Source organism: Rhinoderma darwinii, chromosome 4 (genome assembly GCF_050947455.1).
Source record: "Rhinoderma darwinii isolate aRhiDar2 chromosome 4, aRhiDar2.hap1, whole genome shotgun sequence".
In the NCBI taxonomy this organism is placed as follows: domain Eukaryota; kingdom Metazoa; phylum Chordata; class Amphibia; order Anura; family Rhinodermatidae; genus Rhinoderma; species Rhinoderma darwinii.
The window spans coordinates 213702457-213725092 of NC_134690.1; the positions used below are offsets into that span (position 1 = coordinate 213702457).

Here is a 22636-nt window from a genome sequence, read left to right on the forward strand (position 1 = left end):
CTGTACGCCAAAATTCTGGCTGAACTGTAATAGTAAATCTGCCCCATTTGTCTAATGGTGATTGTCCAGAGTAGATGTTGGCACTTCCCTCATCTCTCGGCTTTGGTTAACATGATTTCTGATCTTGGGCTTCCCCTTATGACAGACCACCGCTTGAAAAAAAAAATGCTGTAAAGCTCATTTTCTGCGGCACTACTCCAAGTACTACATAAACACAAAAAATGTACAATATGATAAATTCATTATTTGCACATACTATTGCATGACACATTTTTATTTTATGAATCGCATAATTATAAGAAAAGAAAAATAACAACCAAAGCTATTAGGACTGAAAGGAGTATAACACGTTTTGTTAAATTGCTGTCCAATACTTACTGTTTTCCTATTCCATGTTCTCCCCAATTCCTGAAAAGACTAGTTTTGCTCTCTAGACAGATATAGTTGTTTCGAGACAGGGACATCCGTGCTGTTTGTGACCCTCACATGCCTGCCCAGAGAGAATTTTATTTCTGAATTCACGAGGGAAGGGTTTTTCCAACGTCATTAATTTTTTATGCACAGATTCATTGCAGTAATAGCAGCAAGAAAAACACATTAAAGTAAATTAATTAATTTACGAACTTTTATACAAATTAACGTTAACAAATGTCATAGTTTAAAAGGTTTGTACAAGCATTAAATGTTAGTGTGATAAAATTCAGTTACAAAATTAGATTATTTTTGTAATTTCCCTTATGTTACAAAAAAAAAAAATATTCCCTTTACTTTTTTATGATGGTGCCCACATTTGTTTAAACTGTATAGTAATGTGCACATCCACCTATTGAGCTGAATGATGTTGTACACGCATTCTCAGTCCCACCTCCCAACTCTGCCACCCTTGGCATTTCTGACAAGTAAAGGTCCTTATACACGGCCCGATATGGGCTGTGATAACGAGTGCCGACCAACAAGACAACTCGTCAATTGGCGCTTGTTTGCTTCTTTTACATGGGGACGAGTGGTCGGTACTACGATCATTTGGTCACATACATTTCCATCATGTTGGCAGCACATCCTCCTGTTTACACAGGGAGATGTTCTGCCGACCAGCCACCATTTTATTGGCCGCATAAGCGGGCAGATTAGCTGATGAACGAGCGTTTGCTTGCTCATCTTCTGATCGTTGCCTTGCTTAGACAGGGCATTTATTAGGAACGAGCGTTCACATTGCCCGATCATTGGCCTGTGTAAAGTGCCTTAAAGAAAAAGCATCTTCTATTAATGTAATGCAGCTTCCCCTCCTTTTAAAATATTTATTTACATAGTATTGTCATAGTATGTGATTAGGGGGACTATATCTACAAGTTCAGATAAAGCTGACAAATGGGCTTTTGTAAGTTGAAGGAAGAAGGCTATTATAATTGCATGGTTTGACCACGGTGCAAAGGGGGATACAAAATTCAAATGACACAAAAAAAAAAGGGATTTTTTTTTTTCCACTTAAAAAAACAAACCGGTAATTCAATATCAACGTTTTTGGGACAAATTGAATCTTGAGACAACCCATTTAATGAATTTTAAAACCACTCTAGCCGTCAGTCAAATTCTTAATGGTAACGCAATCCTACCATTCTGTACCTGAAGCTCTCAGATGCCAGGGACTGTTCTGTGCAGTCTCCAAATGCTGCTGACCACAGAACCTTCCTACTCTAACGCCGGGATCACCGTTAGCTTGTCTGCAAACCTCTCCCGCTCCTACCTACCTACGTTAATATGTCTGCATAAATAGTTGCTTCATCACGCAGGCTAGTCTCTAATCGGAAGAAGAGGGAAAACCTGAGGGCCTTTGAATCCTTCCTGCAGTTATAGGGACTCGGGGAGATATTCCTGGTATATTTTTAATAGGATGTCGATTTTAAAAACGTTTAATTATTGCGTGTTCTGACCTCCTAATTACACATTGATTTGGGCCATAACGTCTTGAAACGGACTTAGGAAACACTTAGGAAAAAACTTTACAAAGGCATTTAAAAAAATAACTTCAAGATGTAAACATGAACATTTTCTCTTTTTCCCTCTTTTCGTAGCTTGTGGTCGTGGCTTCTATAAATCTTCATCACAAGACTTGCAGTGCTCCCGATGCCCAGCACACAGCTTCTCTGACAAGGAAGGCTCATCTCGTTGTGACTGTGAGGATGGTTATTACAGAGCCTATTCTGATCCATCATATATCGCGTGTACAAGTGAGTTCATCATTTAAATGACATTGCTTAATCAACCGGAAACTTGTCATACATAATTTGACATCCCATATCTAAAAATGGCAAGTCTTCATTTCTGCTTAATATTAACTAATGAAAGCTGCCACATTGACATGGAAACGGAGGAAGCTAGGAAAGTTCAGTTTTAAGCAAAATATATGTGTGTACACAGTGAAGACCTTTTGTATATTGTTGATTACCAAATAACAGTATTTTTGGTTGAAAGGTGGGCCAATAATGATCCATTGAACATTTTTTGAGGGGTTACCACATTCAACACGATGCCCAATTTATCAAAAAATGTTCAGTTGTATTTAGAATAAATAAGCGATTTGGCAGAAAAAATGTTTTCCCTTTGATTAATATCTACGCATTTTGTTACCATCATAGCTTCAGGTCATTATCCATTGATAAGTCTGTCCATGATAACTAGTACAGAGTAGCACCTTTCCTGCATCGGTTTTGAGGTCAATGAACTGTAGAGGCAACCATAGACCATTCTATAGCTATCACTGGGCTCCAAAATTGGTGACATGTAGTAAAGATTACAATCTTGGCTCTTAGGATGTTATAATATATACGGTATTCTTAATGTTAAACATCAGAAACTTGGGCTCATCCAACCATAGTATTGTCCCATTCCCTCTATTGTCAACGTGCACACAATATTTTGTCATTGATCCACATTTTTTTTTTCACAAGAACTTGCCCATTCTTTCCAATGGCTGTAACCTTCCATTTCTTGCCTTATCCCACATATCTTTTTAACACTTGCCCCCTTTTTCATGCAATGTCCTTCTTTGGTTCAACTGAAATTTGCCTAGTGCTCTTGTCTGGTGGCGCCCTGCATTTTGCAGCTGCAACAATTAAAGGAGTTTTCCAGGATTTACAATGTGCCAATAATCTGGATATTTGCTTACAAATTGTATCAACAGCAGTGCATCTAAGGCATCCTACACACTGATCCATAATATGGGGAGCCCATAGCCGGTTTTTTTCTACTTTGCATGCTGTAACACAGAGGTATTCTCGCCTGGAAGCATAATTTATATGGAAAACATAGGGTCTCCATAGAGGCAACATACCGCAGCACGCACAGTGTCTACAGCTCTGCAATAGTCTGTAGGGACTCCATTTATAGCCATACAGGATTTGTGCATGTATCAATGATGTAGGCATAGCTGCCCCATAGAGGCAGCAAATTATGCAAAATATTTTCTCCTTCGTATTCAGTCAGGCAATTACTGTTATCACAAGAATTTTGTTATTCAAAAGCAGCATTGCTCTTTTAACAATGACAGAGATTGTTTAATAATATGTACTTGAACATTATGCAAAATATGCTCTATTGTATTTATTAAAGTGTACCTCCACTTTCAATGAAAATCTATTATAGTGCAGGAGTGTGCACAATAATCGTTTTTATAATTCACTTGTATTACTCATTTGATTTAGCAGCAGCACGGACTGTGTAAAGTCTGTGCTGCCAGCTGCTCATATCTCTTCAGTAGGAGACAGAGCGTCCTGCCCATAGTCACGTTGGGTATGTGGGCCCACTGGGCCATACCGCCTTGATGGTATGGCAGCTGGCCAAGAGGACACAGGTCACAGTCTATAGTTCGTATAGTGTATCTGTGGTAGTTCAGACAGTAGCAGCAAAGGTTCGGCTGGGACTAGGCAGCAGGCAGGCGCCAGGCGTGTTGTAGCGTGGAACACAGCACAGCACGACTTCAGCTCAACACGGCACTTGACCAGGATAGCACGGGATACAGGTAGCAGAAACAGGGAACACTGGGAACTGGAAAACACTTAGGAGACCATTTGCATAGACATACTAGGATAACGACAACAAGGCCCAGGCAAGGCAGGAAGGGGCAGAGCCCTTCTTATAGTCCTGGGTGCTCTATAAGCAATCATCTCAATCTCCGACCTGTGTGCGTTCTGGCTCCAAGGCTGGACTGAGCACGCGAGTGCACCCTTGTGGTCACTGTGGAACAGGACGGCCACATTGCAGACATCTCTGGAGAGAAGGGCATCGACCAGATGGAAGAAGTTCGTGGTCAGCGACTACAGACGTTACACCCATCTCTATGGCTCCTGTATGGAGAATGGCCGTTAGGTCTATAGAATCCTATAGCGCTGGCAGCAGTTCTGCATACTTGCAACAGAGTTGAGTGGCTCTCCGTTTTGGCACATAGAGGGGTCCTGAGTGGTCCCTAATAGGGCATATGTACAGGGGTTGTCCTGAGACCAGCACTTTTAAGGGGTTCTAGACACTGACCCCACTCTTATGGAACTCTTATATTTTGGAGCTTTTAAATTGGTACCACTGGGAATTACAGAATGTAAATTGAGTATGAGACTGTATGGGCATATGTAGACATTTTTTTTTATTAAACTAATTTTTTGTATTATATCTGTATTTCACTGAATTGATACTTATTTGACTCATCAACTTATTTTGCTGAATTTGTCTTCAAAAACCCTATATTTTTTAACTTTATTTTTCATGTTGTAAATTCAACTGCTTGTGAGCATTTGATTAAATGATTTCATTGCCCTTATTGAATAATTTGACTGGCACAGATTGTAAAATATTTAATTTTGTAGATAAAAAGAGGAGATATTCTCCGAAGTTTGGATTTGGATCAGTAACTGTAGTCATGGTTCCTCTTTTATTACACAAAATATATTTTTAATATAAATTTTTAGAAACGTCGCCATTGGTGGGGCCTTATCTCCATAAACATATTTCTACTATTTGAGATCAGTAGGCATATTTTTTTCCCAAGTTATATCAATTTTCATACAAATGACTATAGTGCCATCAATATATTTTCAGGTAGATCAGTCTATTGCAACAACTGAAAAAAATAAATTGTGTGGGGTATTATATTTATAAAAAAAAATGGATTGAAATTAAATTATTATGGAAATGAAATAAAGGGATTTCTCTATTATAGTGAACAGGTTTTAACTTCATCTGAAGGTTATAACTAGGAAAAAAAGGTACAATAGTAAATGAAAAGGCTGTCATGAGTTTTCTTTTACCTGAAAAGTTTTTCCCCATTAGAATTAATCTCTAAGGCGTTCACATCAAAAGTACTAGATCTAAGCAAAGCCTGACTTCCACATGCCATTGCTTCAGTTCTTCTTGCAGTACAAAACATTGGTCTTTACTTTTCACAAGCAATGATGTTTCCTGAGACCGTGTCCAGACCATGGCTATAAACTAGTCTTTCAATTACCCTTCAGATAGCACTTAAAGAGACTCTGTCACCACATTATAAGTGCCCTATGTCCTACATAAGGAGATCGGCGCTATAATGTAGGTGACAGCAGTGCTTTTTATTTAATAAAACGATCTGTTTTCACCACTTTATTAGCGATTTTAGATTTATGCTAATGAGTGTCTTAATGCCCAATTGGGCGTGTTTTTACTTTCGACCACGTGGACGTTGTACAGAGGAGTGTATGACGCTGACCAATCAGCATCATGCACTCCTCTCCATTCATTTAGGCAGCGCATAGGGATCCTTTTAGATTGCTATGTGCTGTCTTATACTAACACATTAATGATACTGAAGTGTTTAGACAGTGAATAGACATTCCACGGGATGTCTATTCACAATCTCTGCACTTCGTTACTCTGTCTGCGGTAGTTACAGCAGAGGAAGCGTAATCTCGCGAGATTACGCGGTAAATTACAGGTTACAACGAGATTACGCTTTGCTCTGCTGTAACTACCACAGCGTTAGTATACATTTACCTATCTCCCATCAGAGGAAGGGAGAATCGAAAGATTAAAAGAAAAGCAGCGGTTCCGTTAGAATTATCATTGATTTCAATGGTAATTCTTTTGTTTCAGTTGCTTTCCGTTTGTCTCCGTTCGCTAAGTTTCCATTTTTTTATTGATGGATCAAAAGTGCAGTCTGCAGAATTTTGTTTCTGTGAAAAAAAATGGAAACCTAGCGGACAGAGACACACGTTGCTTTCCGTGTAATGTTTCGATCTTCTCTTCCTCTGACGGAAGAGAGGTAAACCTATACTAACGCTAATGTGAACTTAGCCTTAGGTTCCACTCCTTGTATTCGTTATAAAAATAAGTAAATAAATAAAAAATGCACCTAAGTACATAAAAGCTAGATTTTAAAGTCTCAGTAAATACATCCTCGTAAAGCTGATTTTTGGTTCACACCATAAAAAATTGATTGCATAAAGTGTTTTTACCAGCGTTTTTCTGAGCGTGGATATATTTATATTGGCATGCAAAGTGACATATTATTCATAAATAAAGATTACAATAATAATTCTACCTTGTTTAGTGATTGGCATTTTCTTTTTAAAGGACCACCTTCAGCTCCACAGAATCTCATTTATAACATCAACCAGACAACAGTGAGCCTGGAATGGAGTCCTCCAGCGGATAATGGTGGAAGGAATGATGTCACCTATCGAGTTATTTGCAAAAGATGCAGCTGGGAGCTGGGGGAATGTGTACCCTGTGGGAATAATGTGGGATATGTGCCTCAGCAAAGTGGATTAACAGATACATATATTACTGTTGTGGACCTTCTTGCACATGCCAACTACACTTTTGAAGTTGAAGCGGTTAATGGGGTTTCCGACCTGAGCCGTTCACAAAGACTGTTTGCTGCAGTCACTATTACAACTGGTCAAGCTGGTAAGTAACATTTCAATAAAATTAACAAATAATATAATTTTTGGCAAATAGTCATAGATATTGCGTAAATACTTTAAAAAGTAGGCATTCAGGTGGAGCACCATATTGAAATGTTTTAGAAAGTGTGTAGGATTTTAGAATTGCATCAAGTTCAACTCATTTGTCAAAGATTTTCTTCACTTTTTTACTTCTACAGGTGTTGTTTTTAGCTGATGGCAGATTCATTACCGTGGCTTGTTCTTTGCTGCTCAATCTGGTGCACGATGCACTGAGGTGGGAGACTGGTGCACCATATCACTGAAAAAGCTTTTTTTTCAGTGATATGTTGTAAATTTGAACCAATTTCCGGTGACTTGAGACAAATAATCTCCCCCAAAGTGTCATTCCAGTCCCCCCTACTAAAATTTCAGCTTTGAAAATTCTATGTATACATAATTGTGCCTCTGCCACCATTGTCCTGACATCATCTGCATTCCAGTCTTCCATCTACTGAATCATGCGCGACAATAGTAGATCCCCCTAATATCATAGAGATCCGGTGGTTAGAAAATAGTACACCTATAGAGGTTTTTTTTTTTTCAATCCTAGGTCTAGTGGTTCATTGTGTCAGCTAGATGTTTTAGAACGTTTTTATGTTTATACTCGCTAAATTCATTTCTGATTTGTTTACTAAATTTAAGACCATAAATGGTTTGATGTACTTTACAACTGTTTCGGAGATTCATAGACCTTAATACTGGCTCATACATTTCACAAGGCGACATTATAAGCTAAAAGAATTGTGGTTTCAGGGACAACATATAAATCCGTTTCAATTGCTTGGCAGTGCTGGGACAGAATTATAGGAGGTGAAGAAAGTCTGTCTTTTTCTAATATTTTGGGGAACAATATGAGCTTTTTTATCTGCTGCCAGATGCCTGAAAAACGACTTCCTTCCACTGTAAACTAGTACTATATGGAATATCATACTATAATATCATTATGACAGCTATAAGCTATATGGAATATCATACTATAATGTCATTATGACAGCTATAAGCTATATGGAATATCATACTATAATGGCATCATTATGACCGCTATAAGCTATATGGAATATCATACTATAATGTCATTATGACAGCTATAAGCTATATGGAATATCATACTATAATGGCATCATTATGACAGCTATAAGCTATATGGAATATCATACTATAATGTCATCATTATGACTGCTATAAGCTATATGGAATATCATACTATAATGTCATTATGACTGCTATAAGCTATATGGAATATCATACTATAATGTCATCATTATGACCGCTATAAGCTATATGGAATATCATACTATAATATCATTATGACTGCTATAAGCTATATGGAATATCATACTATAATGTCATTATGACTGCTATAAGCTATATGGAATATCATACTATAATATCATTATGACTGCTATAAGCTATATGGAATATCATACTATAATGTCATTATGACTGCTATAAGCTATATGGAATATCATACTATAATGTCATCATTATGACCGCTATAAGCTATATGGAATATCATACTATAATATCATTATGACTGCTATAAGCTATATGGAATATCATACTATAATGTCATTATGACTGCTATAAGCTATATGGAATATCATACTATAATGTCATTATGACTGCTATAAGCTATATGGAATATCATACTATAATGTCATCATTATGACTGCTATAAGCTATATGGAATATCATACTATAATATCATTATGACAGCTATAAGCTATATGGAATATCATACTATAATGTCATCATTATAACCGCTATAAGCTATATGGAATATCATACTATAATGTCATCATTATGACCGCTATAAGCTATATGGAATGTCCTACTATAATGGCATCATTATGACAGCTATAAGCTATATGGAATATCATACTATAATGTCATTATGACAGCTATAAGCTATATGGAATATCATACTATAATGTCATTATGACTGCTATAAGCTATATGGAATATCATACTATAATGGCATCATTATGACCGCTATAAGCTATATGGAATATCATACTATAATGTCATTATGACAGCTATAAGCTATATGGAATATCATACTATAATGTCATTATGACAGCTATAAGCTATATGGAATATCATACTATAATGGCATCATTATGACCGCTATAAGCTATATGGAATATCATACTATAATGGCATCATTATGACCGCTATAAGCTATATGGAATATCATACTATAATGTCATTATGACAGCTATAAGCTATATGGAATATCATACTATAATGGCATCATTATGACAGCTATAAGCTATATGGAATATCATACTATAATGTCATCATTATGACTGCTATAAGCTATATGGAATATCATACTATAATGTCATTATGACAGCTATAAGCTATATGGAATATCATACTATAATGTCATCATTATGACTGCTATAAGCTATATGGAATATCATACTATAATATCATTATGACTGCTATAAGCTATATGGAATATCCTACTATAATGGCATCATTATGACAGCTATAAGCTATATGGAATATCATACTATAATGTCATTATGACAGCTATAAGCTATATGGAATATCATACTATAATGTCATCATTATGACTGCTATAAGCTATATGGAATATCATACTATAATATCATTATGACTGCTATAAGCTATATGGAATATCCTACTATAATGGCATCATTATGACAGCTATAAGCTATATGGAATATCATACTATAATGTCATTATGACAGCTATAAGCTATATGGAATATCATACTATAATGGCATCATTATGACCGCTATAAGCTATATGGAATATCATACTATAATGTCATTATGACAGCTATAAGCTATATGGAATATCATACTATAATGTCATTATGACTGCTATAAGCTATATGGAATATCATACTATAATGTCATTATGACTGCTATAAGCTATATGGAATATCATACTATAATGTCATTATGACTGCTATAAGCTATATGGAATATCATACTATAATGTCATCATTATGACTGCTATAAGCTATATGGAATATCATACTATAATGTCATCATTATGACTGCTATAAGCTATATGGAATATCATACTATAATGGCATCATTATGACCGCTATAAGCTATATGGAATATCATACTATAATGTCATTATGACAGCTATAAGCTATATGGAATATCATACTATAATGTCATTATGACTGCTATAAGCTATATGGAATATCATACTATAATGTCATTATGACAGCTATAAGCTATATGGAATATCATACTATAATGGCATCATTATGACCGCTATAAGCTATATGGAATATCATACTATAATGGCATCATTATGACCGCTATAAGCTATATGGAATATCATACTATAATGTCATTATGACAGCTATAAGCTATATGGAATATCATACTATAATGGCATCATTATGACAGCTATAAGCTATATGGAATATCATACTATAATGTCATTATGACTGCTATAAGCTATATGGAATATCATACTATAATGTCATTATGACTGCTATAAGCTATATGGAATATCATACTATAATGTCATTATGACTGCTATAAGCTATATGGAATATCCTACTATAATGTCATCATTATGACAGCTATAAACTATATGGAATATCATACTATAATGTCATCATTATGACTGCTATAAGCTATATGGAATATCATACTATAATGTCATCATTATGACCGCTATAAGCTATATGGAATATCATACTATAATGTCATCATTATGACCGCTATAAGCTATATGGAATATCATACTATAATGTCATCATTATGACCGCTATAAGCTATATGGAATATCATACTATAATATCATTATGACTGCTATAAGCTATATGGAATATCCTACTATAATGTCATCATTATGACCACTATATGGAATATCATACTATAATGTCATTATGACTGCTATAAGCTATATGGAATATCATACTATAATATCATTATGACAGCTATAAGCTATATGGAATATCATACTATAATGTCATCATTATGACCGCTATAAGCTATATGGAATATCATACTATAATGTCATTATGACAGCTATAAGCTATATGGAATATCATACTATAATGTCATCATTATGACTGCTATAAGCTATATGGAATATCCTACTATAATGTCATCATTATGACTGCTATAAGCTATATGGAATATCATACTATAATGGCATCATTATGACCGCTATAAGCTATATGGAATATCATACTATAATGGCATCATTATGACAGCTATAAGCTATATGGAATATCATACTATAATATCATTATGACAGCTATAAGCTATATGGAATATCCTACTATAATGTCATCATTATGACCGCTATATGGAATATCATACTATAATGTCATTATGACTGCTATAAGCTATATGGAATATCATACTATAATATCATTATGACCGCTATAAGCTATATGGAATATCATACTATAATGGCATCATTATGACAGCTATAAGCTATATGGAATATCATACTATAATATCATTATGACTGCTATAAGCTATATGGAATATCCTACTATAATGTCATTATGACAGCTATAAGCTATATGGAATATCATACTATAATGGCATCATTATGACCGCTATAAGCTGCTGTTTTATTTTACTTTAGTGAAACACCACCTTTCTCTGCAGCATTATGGAACTAGCCTGCATTCTGTCATGTAGGTATAGCATATATATAATTTATTTTTTTTTCTTACTAAAGTCAGGATAATTGCTTTATTTAGTAGTGTATGTATGTATTTAAATCCATGGTTTATTCTTTAATGGGCAGAGCAAATGTTTACCTTTTGGAATAGAGCATTTTAAAAGGGATTTGTTTTTTTTTACGGTTTCATAGTCTACCCCAACTTTTTGCAAAACACATACGTTTTTATTATGATTTTGAAATTGAAGTCGATATCCATTTATTTTGTAGGTTATTTTTGTTAAGGGAAAATGGTCAGAAACAGAAAAAAATACAGTTATTCCTCATTTTTCATGCTCTGTTTTAAGTAAGTTTTTTTCCAATGAATAATATTTACCCCAAAAATGAATCTTCTAATTTTCCTGCATATTCTCCTGCGATGTCAAATCTGTGTCACTATAGCGCCGACAACAAAGACCATATTTTAACTTTAAATTGATCTTTTCCCTTTGCTTTAGACACATCATCTGTACATGGGTAATAATAATCCAAGTACAGATATTAATAAAGGTGCAAATGTAGATAGGTGGCCGTGGGTAATTATTTTAAGTTTGGTGTTATGTACATTCTGCCTGGCAGGAGTGTATTAAGTCCTGAGCACCTTATGTCCATGCAAAACGTGTTAATGTCTTTAGTCAGTGTGAAAGCCCGATCCTGCCGATGGCACTGCATGAAGGCGCGCAGTGCCATCAAGACAGTACGTAAATTAATAAGCTTCTGGCACAGGGACCTGTCCATTAGCCTATTAATTTAGGTGGTGTGGGCGGGAAGGGGTTTTGTCACCAAAAGAAGTGATGGTATCACTGATTGTGAGGGTCTGACTTCAGAGACCAACTTGATCCTGAGAATAAAGGAGCTACAGTGCTAGATAAGTGCTGCATTTTCTTCAGATTTATCCTGCACAGCTGAACTTCCAGCCACCCATTGTGCAGGGAACTACAACAAAGCCCAGTTTCCTGTACACTGGGAGGACGATTTTGTTGCTGAGCAGGAAAAAAGCCGAAGGTCCCTCTTCTCCTTCATTTAGGTGATCGTCAGGGATCCCAGATGCCCCACATTCATGAAGCAATGACGTATCCTGGCGACTTTTATATAGATAACATTGCACTGGTAAAACATAGATAAACATCTACAATATAAGGTTTAAAGGACCTGTTTGTGAGCCAGGCGTGCTTACATTTTTTATTTCTCTAAATATAAATAAATACCGTATTTTTCTGACTATAAGACGCAGTTATTAGCAAGAATAAATCTTGCTAAAAAGTCCCTGCGTCTTATAGTCGACAGTCAAGGGACCCGGCAGCGCCGGGCCCCCTGACCGCTCCTTACTTAACCCCTTCCCAACCCATGATGTGCTGGCACGTCATGTAGCGGGGAGGGGATGCTGTATGGAGCAGGCTCATGCGCTGAGCCCGCTCCATACACTGCAGGTGTCAGCTTCTGATACGCTGCTCTAACGGCCAGGAACAGCAAACTAGTTAAATGCCGCGGTCAATAGCGACCGTGGCATTTATAGTGGTTTTTCCATGAAGGACATTTATTACATATCCACAGGATGTCATAAATGGCAGATAGATGTGGGTCCCACCTCTGGAACCCGCATCTATCTCTAGAACTGGGCCCCGTTCTATCTTACCCGGCTCCGCTGTCTTCCGGCCACATCCTGGTTACACGGTCGAGTTACGGAAACAGCGTAACTCGCTGAGCTACACAGTTTCTGTAACTCCAATATAACTGAATAGTAGTTACGGAAACTGTGTAGCATGCTACGCTGCTTCAGTAACTGCCATTCACTACTATGGGAGTTATGGAAACAGCATAGCTCAGCGAGTTACGCTGTTTCCGTAACCCATCCGTGTATTGTATCAGTGATCTAATGATTGCTGGTTCAAGTCCCCTAGGGGGAAGTAATAAAATGTGTTAAAAAAAAAAAAAGTGACCCATTTTTTTTACACTCCTGAAAATTTATCTAAGTTAAAAAAAAACCTTTTCCCATTTTCCCCCAAGCACAATGTAAAAATAAAAAAATTGGTATCGCTGCATCCTTAAAAGTCTGAAACTATTACAATATAGCATTATTTTACTCACACAGTGAACGGCGTAAAAAAAAAAAATGTAAAACCCCAGAATCATTGTCTTTTGGTCACCATAGCGCTAAAAAGTGATAAAAAAATCATATGTACCAAAAAAATGGTGCCAATAAAAACTACAGCTCGTCCTGCAAAAACGAAGCCCTCACACCGCTCAAACGATAGAAAAATAAAAGTTATTTCTGTCAGAATGTGGTGAAAGTCAACAAATTATTTTTTTTAACCAATAGTTTTTTCTTTGTTGAAGAAGTAAAATATAAAATTTTCTGTTGTCTAAAACCACAACCTGGGTGCGTTTTTTTAGTCCGGTGCGTCTTATAGTCTGAAAAATATGGTGTGTGTGTATATATATATATATATATATATATATATATATATATATATATAAATTCATCTAATCTGGGATTTGCTTTTGTAACATGAATATTATTTATAATGCTATAGTACTTATTTTCCATAGTGTTCTCCACAAGCTTTTTCAATGCTTACTCATTTGAATCTAGAGTAAAGTAAAGCCGAAAACACAATACATCTTAATCCTAGAGTCCATATACTATATAGGTTGTTTTTTTTTCTGTCAGAGGCATCAGTTGCATTTGGGCCATGGTGCTTGAGGGGGCCCAAAGGCCCCTATCCTACATAAGAAGACACAAGTATTATAAATGCCACTTGGTATGTAGGAGGTCCTGTTACAGCCTAGGCTACCATGTTCCGTGAAGGAGACTGTGGCTTTTCTGTGCTGCAGTTTAACAGTAATCTACCCTAATACAATGATTTAGAAAAACTTTAATATTGCAAACCCCTGCGTTATGAGGGTGGATTCATGAGCGGCATAATCTGTAGCAGAAATTTCTGCGACTGAAAATCCGTTACATTTATCTGTATAGAACTTGCAGAAATCCATACACTGGCTGTATAGCAACTCTATTCAGATCAATGGAACTGATTTTCAGTCAGAAATTTCTGCAACAAAATCTTCCACGTGTGAATTCCCCCATATCGTTTTTCTATTATAACTGAAGGTATACTTTAAGTTCTGACTCTGGTAACAGTTTTTACTTCCAAAATAATTTCACTTGCAGCACATTCTCTCGCCAAACTATAATATCAAAATGTATGTTCACCTTTGAACTCCATTTTACTGTTTACATATATAGTCTACATAAAAAGTTGAGCAGTTTTGTGTGTGTGTGTGTGTGTGTGTATATGTATATATATATATGTGTATATATATTGCATTATTTACCTTCACTGATACTGAGTTACATCCTGTATTATAGTCCAGAGCTGCACTCACAATTCTGCTGGTTATCACTGGATACAGTCAATAAGCTTGTTGAAAGACACACCTCTAAGGCCTCATGCATACGACCGTAGCCATGTGAACGGCCGTGATTTTCGGGTCGGCCGGCAGCAGAGCGTCACCCGCGAGCTGCACGCAAATCGCGGGCCGTGCACACGGCCGCGTCCATTATTTCCTATGAGCCTGGACCGCAGAACACGGCCGTAATAAGACATGCCTGTTCTTTCTGCTGTCCGGGCTCCTCGGCCATGCACGGAGCGTGGAAACCACGGTCGTGTGCATGGCCCCATAGGAATGAATGGGGCCGCAATTCTCGGGGGAATTGCGGCCGCAAAAGCACGTTCGGGTGCATGGGGCCAAACAGCTCAGCTGAGCTCTTATAACACAGTGGGGGAGTTAGTTTTTCCTATATCAGATTATTGTACAGTGTGAAGATTAAACGTACCAGAATGCATATCACCAAAGCAAGCTGGCATAAATCAAAACCGATATGTTCACCACAGTGTGATGTGTAATATATTGTCTGTTTGTCTAATTCTATCCCTGGACCACAGATGGGGGGGGGGGGGATATATATACACATAGATCCATGTGTGTTTGTATATAGACAAGGTCTATATAGGCAAACATGGGGACTGAATGGGATAAAGCGATACATTACAAAGTATCAGCATGTTATATACTTTGTTTAATAAACGTTATCAAGCTTGCCCCAGAGAACCCATTAAATGCAATGTTCTATAATCTGAACTGTAACTTCTCGGTTCTCTCACTGATAAAAGTAAAGCCACCGTTTCTGGTTTGATCAACTTCCCATTATGTACAAATCGGAAATTGGCAGTTTTCTTTCATGTATGACCATGAGAGCGCTGGCATTCTGGAAATAAGATTACATTCGCAGTTCTAATTATAATGTTCTTTATATGCATAAGAGCTTGTGCTAAAAATATTAATTGGTGGCTGATTGCAGCTGAGCGTCACATAAAAACCTTCATAATTATATTTGTTTCATTTGTGCCTAGATCCAGAAATGTGATGCGGAAAGGCAGCCAGTGAAATGGAGCATAGCCATCTATAAAAACATCTGTACTAATCTAACAATGCAGTAAATTATATCTACAAGCATAGACATTGATCCAGATGGATCGTTAACAGCTTTGAACAACTGATCCAAGTAATAGGGGTAAATGGGAGAACATAATCAAGAACTACGTTTTCAGATACATCAATTGCAAATGCACAGACATTTCTTTTTAGCCAATAGTGATTATTTATATTTTTATATTTTTGATGAATAAGCCCTTCGCACATAGTGGGACCAAACAAAAAAATATCTATTAAGTGCTCAAGTGCGGGGAATGTCGAAGTCAGGCTATGTCTATTCTGTTTACCAGTGGGTCAGGCTCTGGGGAAGAGGTAATTGCTGCTAGCCAGTACATTTAATCGGGGATGAGCTGGAAAGGATGATGTATGTCCCGTAGCAAAGTATCTGACAAGGGATATTTGTGCAAATCTGCTCTTCCTGCCTGGTCAGTAAGACAAGGACAAAAGGAGAATGCATTTAAAAAGAAAACAAGCATGGCATCCGTACATCCAGATGATTAACGTCCGATCCTTATACGGAACAGAACGAACGTGTCTGTTATTCTTGTTAAAGTTCTATTATACTGTAATTTCACCCATAATCAAACACGTACTAGTAAAGTCATTGTCTTCACCTACGTCAAAGTGTTAGGAGAGGTTCACAAAGGACCGCAAGTAAAAACAGAAGTATTATTAGGAACTTATTCCTATGAAGAACCTCGGTGTTTACCCCTTGATGTTCTAGGATAGTGTTTCATTTAAATAAAAAAATAAATAAAAACAAAACAAATTTACACACATATAATATCTACACATAAAAACTATAACTTGTCTGATCCTAGTTTCGCTCTCCTGTAAACATAGATATAGAGAGAATCACAGGTAAAACTAAATATTCACTTGTACTACTTGCACTGTGTACAAAATGAGAGCAACACAATGAGGTGTGCATGTCGAGTAGGGCGCTTACTCGTAAAATCTTAGCGGAAAACAGATTTAAATTTATTTCTAGCTTTGTCTTAAAGCACAGACTGTGCCTATCTTATGTTGGATGACATTGTGTATAGATACCATAAGATATACGCTGCTATTATCAGGCATACATGTTATCATTTACAAAAATAATTTCGAAAAGGCTCCATTCAACGGAGCCCAACAGCATGACCCTACTCTAAGGCCACATTCACACGAACGTGTTTTTGCGGCCGCAATTCCCCCGAAAATCCACGGGAGAATTGCGGCCCCATTCATTTCTATGGGGCCATGCACACGACCGTAGTTTTTACGGTCCGTGCATGGCCCGGGAACCCGCACCGCAGAAAGAACGGGCATGTCGGGCTCATTGAAAACAATGACGGCGGCCATGTGCATGTCCTACGATTTGCGTGCGGCCCGCGGTTGACAGTTCGCAGCTGGCCGACCCGAAAAATCACGGTCGTGCACACGGCTACAGTCGTGTGCATGAGGCCTAACAGTTCATTGAAATATAAACGTGTATACTTTATTTCATAATCACTCATGTAAAACCCAGGAGTGCTATTTTTTTTTAGGTTTGGTTATATTATCAATTACCATGGTATAGTATATTGAGTGAATGATTGTAAATTATTTTTAACTAGTCATCTTAAAGGGCTCGTCTCATATACAGATGTGTCCACTCTTGCCTTTACTTGAATTTGATTAAAGACACCAATCTAGAAACCAATTCAATATAATATCACAACATGCTAGCAGAACCCTTGACAGCCTGCAAGTCACGTCACGACCACTGGGTGGCCATACATAGACACATATAGCATAGACATGAGTATCATGAAATAATGTTTTTCGTTTTTTTCAAAGCTGGTCATCTCATGCCATATGTCTTCGGATATGTGGAGATATGAGGAAAGGTAAGAAAGGACACATCTGTAGATAACCGCCAAAGGTCTGGGTACAGAAATCTCCAGCGATTAGCTGCTATCGGTGGGGGAAGCTTTGGTAGGTCATACTGCATGGGAAATGTAGTATTAAAAATGCAATGTTGAGAAGAAGGAAAACAGACCGGCACTACGCCCGCTCTTGGAGCATCACATGTCCCAGCACCACGCAAAAAACACAATCCTCAGCAAGATTCCATTGATTAACAACAGGTGGTATGGCAGGGAATTACTTGAATTGCACGGCACTCCCTATACAGTTAAAGCAATCTGCTTTAATAGGCAAGAAAAGGCAGCATAGATGTGGAGTACAAGCCTACAGCCGTTCTATGTGTGCCACACTTTGTCGAGGCCTCCGAGTTCAATTATTTTGAGGACATCTTGTATATGCTATAATTAAGAAAAAGTCTTCATATGCTTGTACGTACTATTTTTATGGATGAAGGAGCATCTATTACCGTGCCCTATATCCACAATTTCAACTGTTTCTTGTCCACTAAACAAACAACTTTGGCTTAGTGCAGTCAGTTTGGACAAGTTAACCAGGCAGAACAGGTGAGAGATAACAGATACCGTCAGGCGTTAACAATATGAAGTCCTCAGGTAATCATTTACTCTTGTCAAGATCCAGGCTTCTATGTTGTGGATTTTGTTTTTAATCCTTCGACAGGTGTTGTTTTTTCGCTTTGACTAATAGCAGCTCAAGTTTGTGAGAAAACGTGTTAAACTCCCTTCAGACATTGTATAGTTACCACCGACTGACCATGTTTGATTGAATTGTGAATCTAGGGAACGGTTTGGAGAGCTAGCTACATCTTCTCTTGTTTATTCAGAACTCATCGCTGAAAAGTTTTTATTTTTATCATTCTCTACAAACACAAATTTGCCTTTTTACTCAATTCAGTAGAAATGGTGCATAGCAGCACGGTAAAATACACATTAGTACAATGGTACTCTGCTATAGTAAAATATGATTCTGTTGAAAGAAAACTGATTTAGAAAGAATATATTGTATAACTAAGTTGATTTGCCACATTTTAAAATAAACATGCCTGGTCACATTTCTTTGAAAAATGTTACATCTGTTTAAAATTGTATACAATATATTGCTTAGATAAGAATCGAAACACATAGAAAAAAACCACAAAGCTTGAGAAAGTTTCAGATGTGAACCGAAAAGTTGCTCGCTTTTGTGGTGATTAAACCAACATTTTTCATCAATCCTGAAGTCCTGGTGCTGTTAGGCCCTGGTCACATCGATTTCATTGGGAGGCAGAGACGTTTTTTTCCCGGGCAGCTTTTAGCCACTGACGGGGAAAAAAAAAGTGCCATGTTCTTCCTTGCCGCAATTCCATCTCTGACCTCCCATTGAAATCCATGCGAGGCAGAAAAAATTCTGTGCCGCTAGTTTCCAAGCATTTTTCGTAGCGTTTTTTCCTGCGGTCCTTGCATTAGCTATAATGGCTGCTGCCGAAAAACGCTGTGAAAACCGTGGCAATAAAGCGCAGGCAGGTCAAAATCTGCTTCAAAATTCCTGAAGTAATTCTGAGTCAGATTTTTTTCTTGCCTATATATAGACTAAAGAATAATGTAGAGGCTCTTGTGTATGTTTTGTGTATACCTGTTTTAGTTAATGTGCCATTTTATGGGTTGTCTGCCATCCTTGTTCCTTCTATCCCTCTGATATGGTTCCCCTAATGCAGCCTGCATTTCCCATGATGCCTTTGGCTTTGTAAAGGCAAAGAGGTGGAGTCGCGTCACACTGCACTTGCTCTGCTCTGAGTCCTAAGTGCAAAAAGTAATAGATCCGTGACCTAGAACCCCTAACTTCAGAGTCTGACTGATGCAGCTTCACACTGCTCTCCCTGTCTCCTGCGTGTAATAGATTTCTCTTTTTACACAGGAGACAGCAAGGAGCAGCATCACATATAAAAATACTGGAGATTTTGCACACAGCACTCACAGATTGTATAGACAGTAAGTGTGAGTCGGGGGTGGGGGAGTTTTATAATTTAGCAGCTAACCACTGTGTGGACTCACCTATTATATTACTGCACTCTTGGTCCCTTAGATAGTGAGGAAATAATCTACAGCAGCACTGTGTGCATGTGGGGGGGGGCATGCAGAGAAACAAGGAGGATGGAGCTGGGTGGGGAGAGGATCTGTCTGAGATCTGTTAGGGATTAGATTGGCGATTATGTATTCCTGTGATTCACCAGATGAGACATAGTAGAAACTGGCCTCCTGTCTACACATGAGAGCATGGTCTATTTTGGGGGTCAGACTGAGATCACATGACACAGCTGCCCTTATGATAATGTTTAAAATGTATAGATGCAACTGAGTTGGGAAGAAACAAATGACACTGCTAGGATATTGCTGTTGAATTAGCATGATATGTGCAAAAAAAATAATTGCTGGGGGGCTTCACGTACATGCACGGCATAGAATGCAGCCATTCGCGCATTGCGTCTTGCATGTGCGTGATGGGGATCGTGCGGGCACAGAAGCTGTGCCCGCACTATCGCCGAGGGAGCCCGGCTGTGACTGACAGCAGGGCTCCCGCTGCAATGGCTAGGATTAGTGAAACCTCCAGTCCTGGCCGTTTAACACGTTAAATGCCGCGGTCAATAGCAACCGCCACATTTAAGTTGTTTGACAGAGGGAGGGAGCTCCCTCTGTCACGATCGGCAGCCCGCAAATGAAACTGCCGACGGGTTGCCATGGCAGCTGTCGGCCTAAGGCTGGGTTCACACGAGCATGTTACGTCCGTAATGGACGGAACGTATTTCGGCCTCAAGTCCCGGACCAAACACCCTGCAGGGAGCCGGGCTCCTAGCATCATAATTATGTACGATGCTAGGAATCCCTGCCTCGCTGCAGGACAACTGTCCCGTACTGTAATCATGTTTTCAGTACGGGACAGTAGTTCCACTGAGAGGCAGGGACTCCTAGCATCGTACATAACTATGATGCTAGAAGCCCGGGTCCCTGCAGTGTGTTCGGTCCGGGACTTGCGGCCGAAATACATTCCGGACGGATGACGGATACTAATGGTTTCCATTTGTTTTTTTGACGGAATCAATAACCAACTGTATAATTTTTTTGATTACCGTTTATTAACTTTTTTGGGGGGGAATAGAAAAATAAATAGTAATTCTGACCATTGTTCTATGCGTTTTAAATTTACGCTGTTCACCGTGCGGCGGAAATTAAATGTTTACTTTATATTATGGGTCGGTACGATTACGACGATACCAGATATGTAGAGCTTTTTTATATTTTACTACTTTTGGACAATAAAAACACTTTTGAACTAAAATTATTCGTTTTTGCATCGTTGCTTTCCAAGAACCATAACTTTTATTTTTATTTTTCCGTCAATGTAGTGATATGTGGGCTTGTTTTTTGCTGGACGAGACGTAGTTTTCATTGGTACTTTTTCGAGGTTCATGGTACTTTATTAACTTTTATTATTACTTTTTTGGGGGGCAATGTTATGATATTATGATCGCAGATATAATGCTTTGGTATACTGGCACGGCCTAATAGGCATATAGCCATGGCAGGCCTGGGGGCCTTTGATAGGCCCCTAGCTGCCATGACACCCCATCAGAGGCCCACAATTGCATTTGTGGGCTGCCGATGGGTGAGAGAGAGACCTCCCTCCCTCTGTAAACAAATTAAAAGCAGCAGTCGCTATTGACCGCAGCATTTAAGGGTTAAACGGCCGTAATCTAATTAAACTTTGATCGCTACCATTGGAGCAGGAGCCCGGCTGACATCAGACAGCTGAGCACCATCTCCAGTCTGCACAGGACATCCATGCAGGACTTCGACTAGTATGCCGTGAAAAGGCGGCGGCCTAGCCTAAGGCGTGAAAAGGCGTATTGGTGGTCACTAAGTGGTTAATATGTTTATTTTTGTTACTTTATGTGCAGACAAACACATTCCTAGGGCTGTTGCAAGACTCCTTCTCCCAAACATGTTCATAATTCTGCTGGTTTCATTTTAACCAGACAACTATTTAGCTCCATTCCACTGTCTGACGTGGTCTGACAGCTAGGTGTGTTTTCACATTGCCATCATGGCCTCCGTAATTACAGGATCTATGACAGGATTTGTTAGGATTTATTACACAATAGATCGGACGGATTTTATTCACTTATAATGGAATCTGTCAAGTTTCTGGTTTTATTGCAGGGAAGGATAGGGCAGCATGTTACGCAATTCTGGCCATCCGCGAGCAATGGAATCCTGTATTGGGTTACAACACATCATATAATTCATTCTCATCCAATCATATCAGTATTCACAGTTATGTGCATGCTGCTGAACCTCTTGTTGTTCAGTACTCCATTTAATTCTGGTAAGTTGAATCTTTACACCAGGTTATGCGCAGTAAACTGATGTAAGAAAATCTCCTAGTTAGGTAGCAGAGAGCAGTACAATAGAGGTATAGACAGAGTGTTGACAGATTCTAGTAGCAACCAGCAGAAATTCAAAAGTTCAACTCCAGGCTATATAGTTTGTTGTAGCTTAACATCAGTAAAACACAAGTAAACAGTTAATTTGTAAACTTACTAGCTTTGT

At 38.0% G+C, this 22636-nt stretch overlaps 1 protein-coding gene across 4 annotated transcripts in view; it reads left to right on the top strand.

The window, feature by feature from the left end:
• EPHA7 (EPH receptor A7) overlaps positions 1–22636 on the top strand; it is a 164896-nt gene that overhangs the window by 53397 nt on the left and 88863 nt on the right. For all 4 annotated transcript variants that reach the window (XM_075862171.1, XM_075862173.1, XM_075862174.1 and 1 more), the window contains exons 4-5: positions 2073–2228; positions 6595–6930. In XM_075862171.1, coding sequence (XP_075718286.1) covers positions 2073–2228; positions 6595–6930 — 492 coding nt within the window. The remainder of the gene's footprint in view (positions 1–2072; positions 2229–6594; positions 6931–22636) is intronic.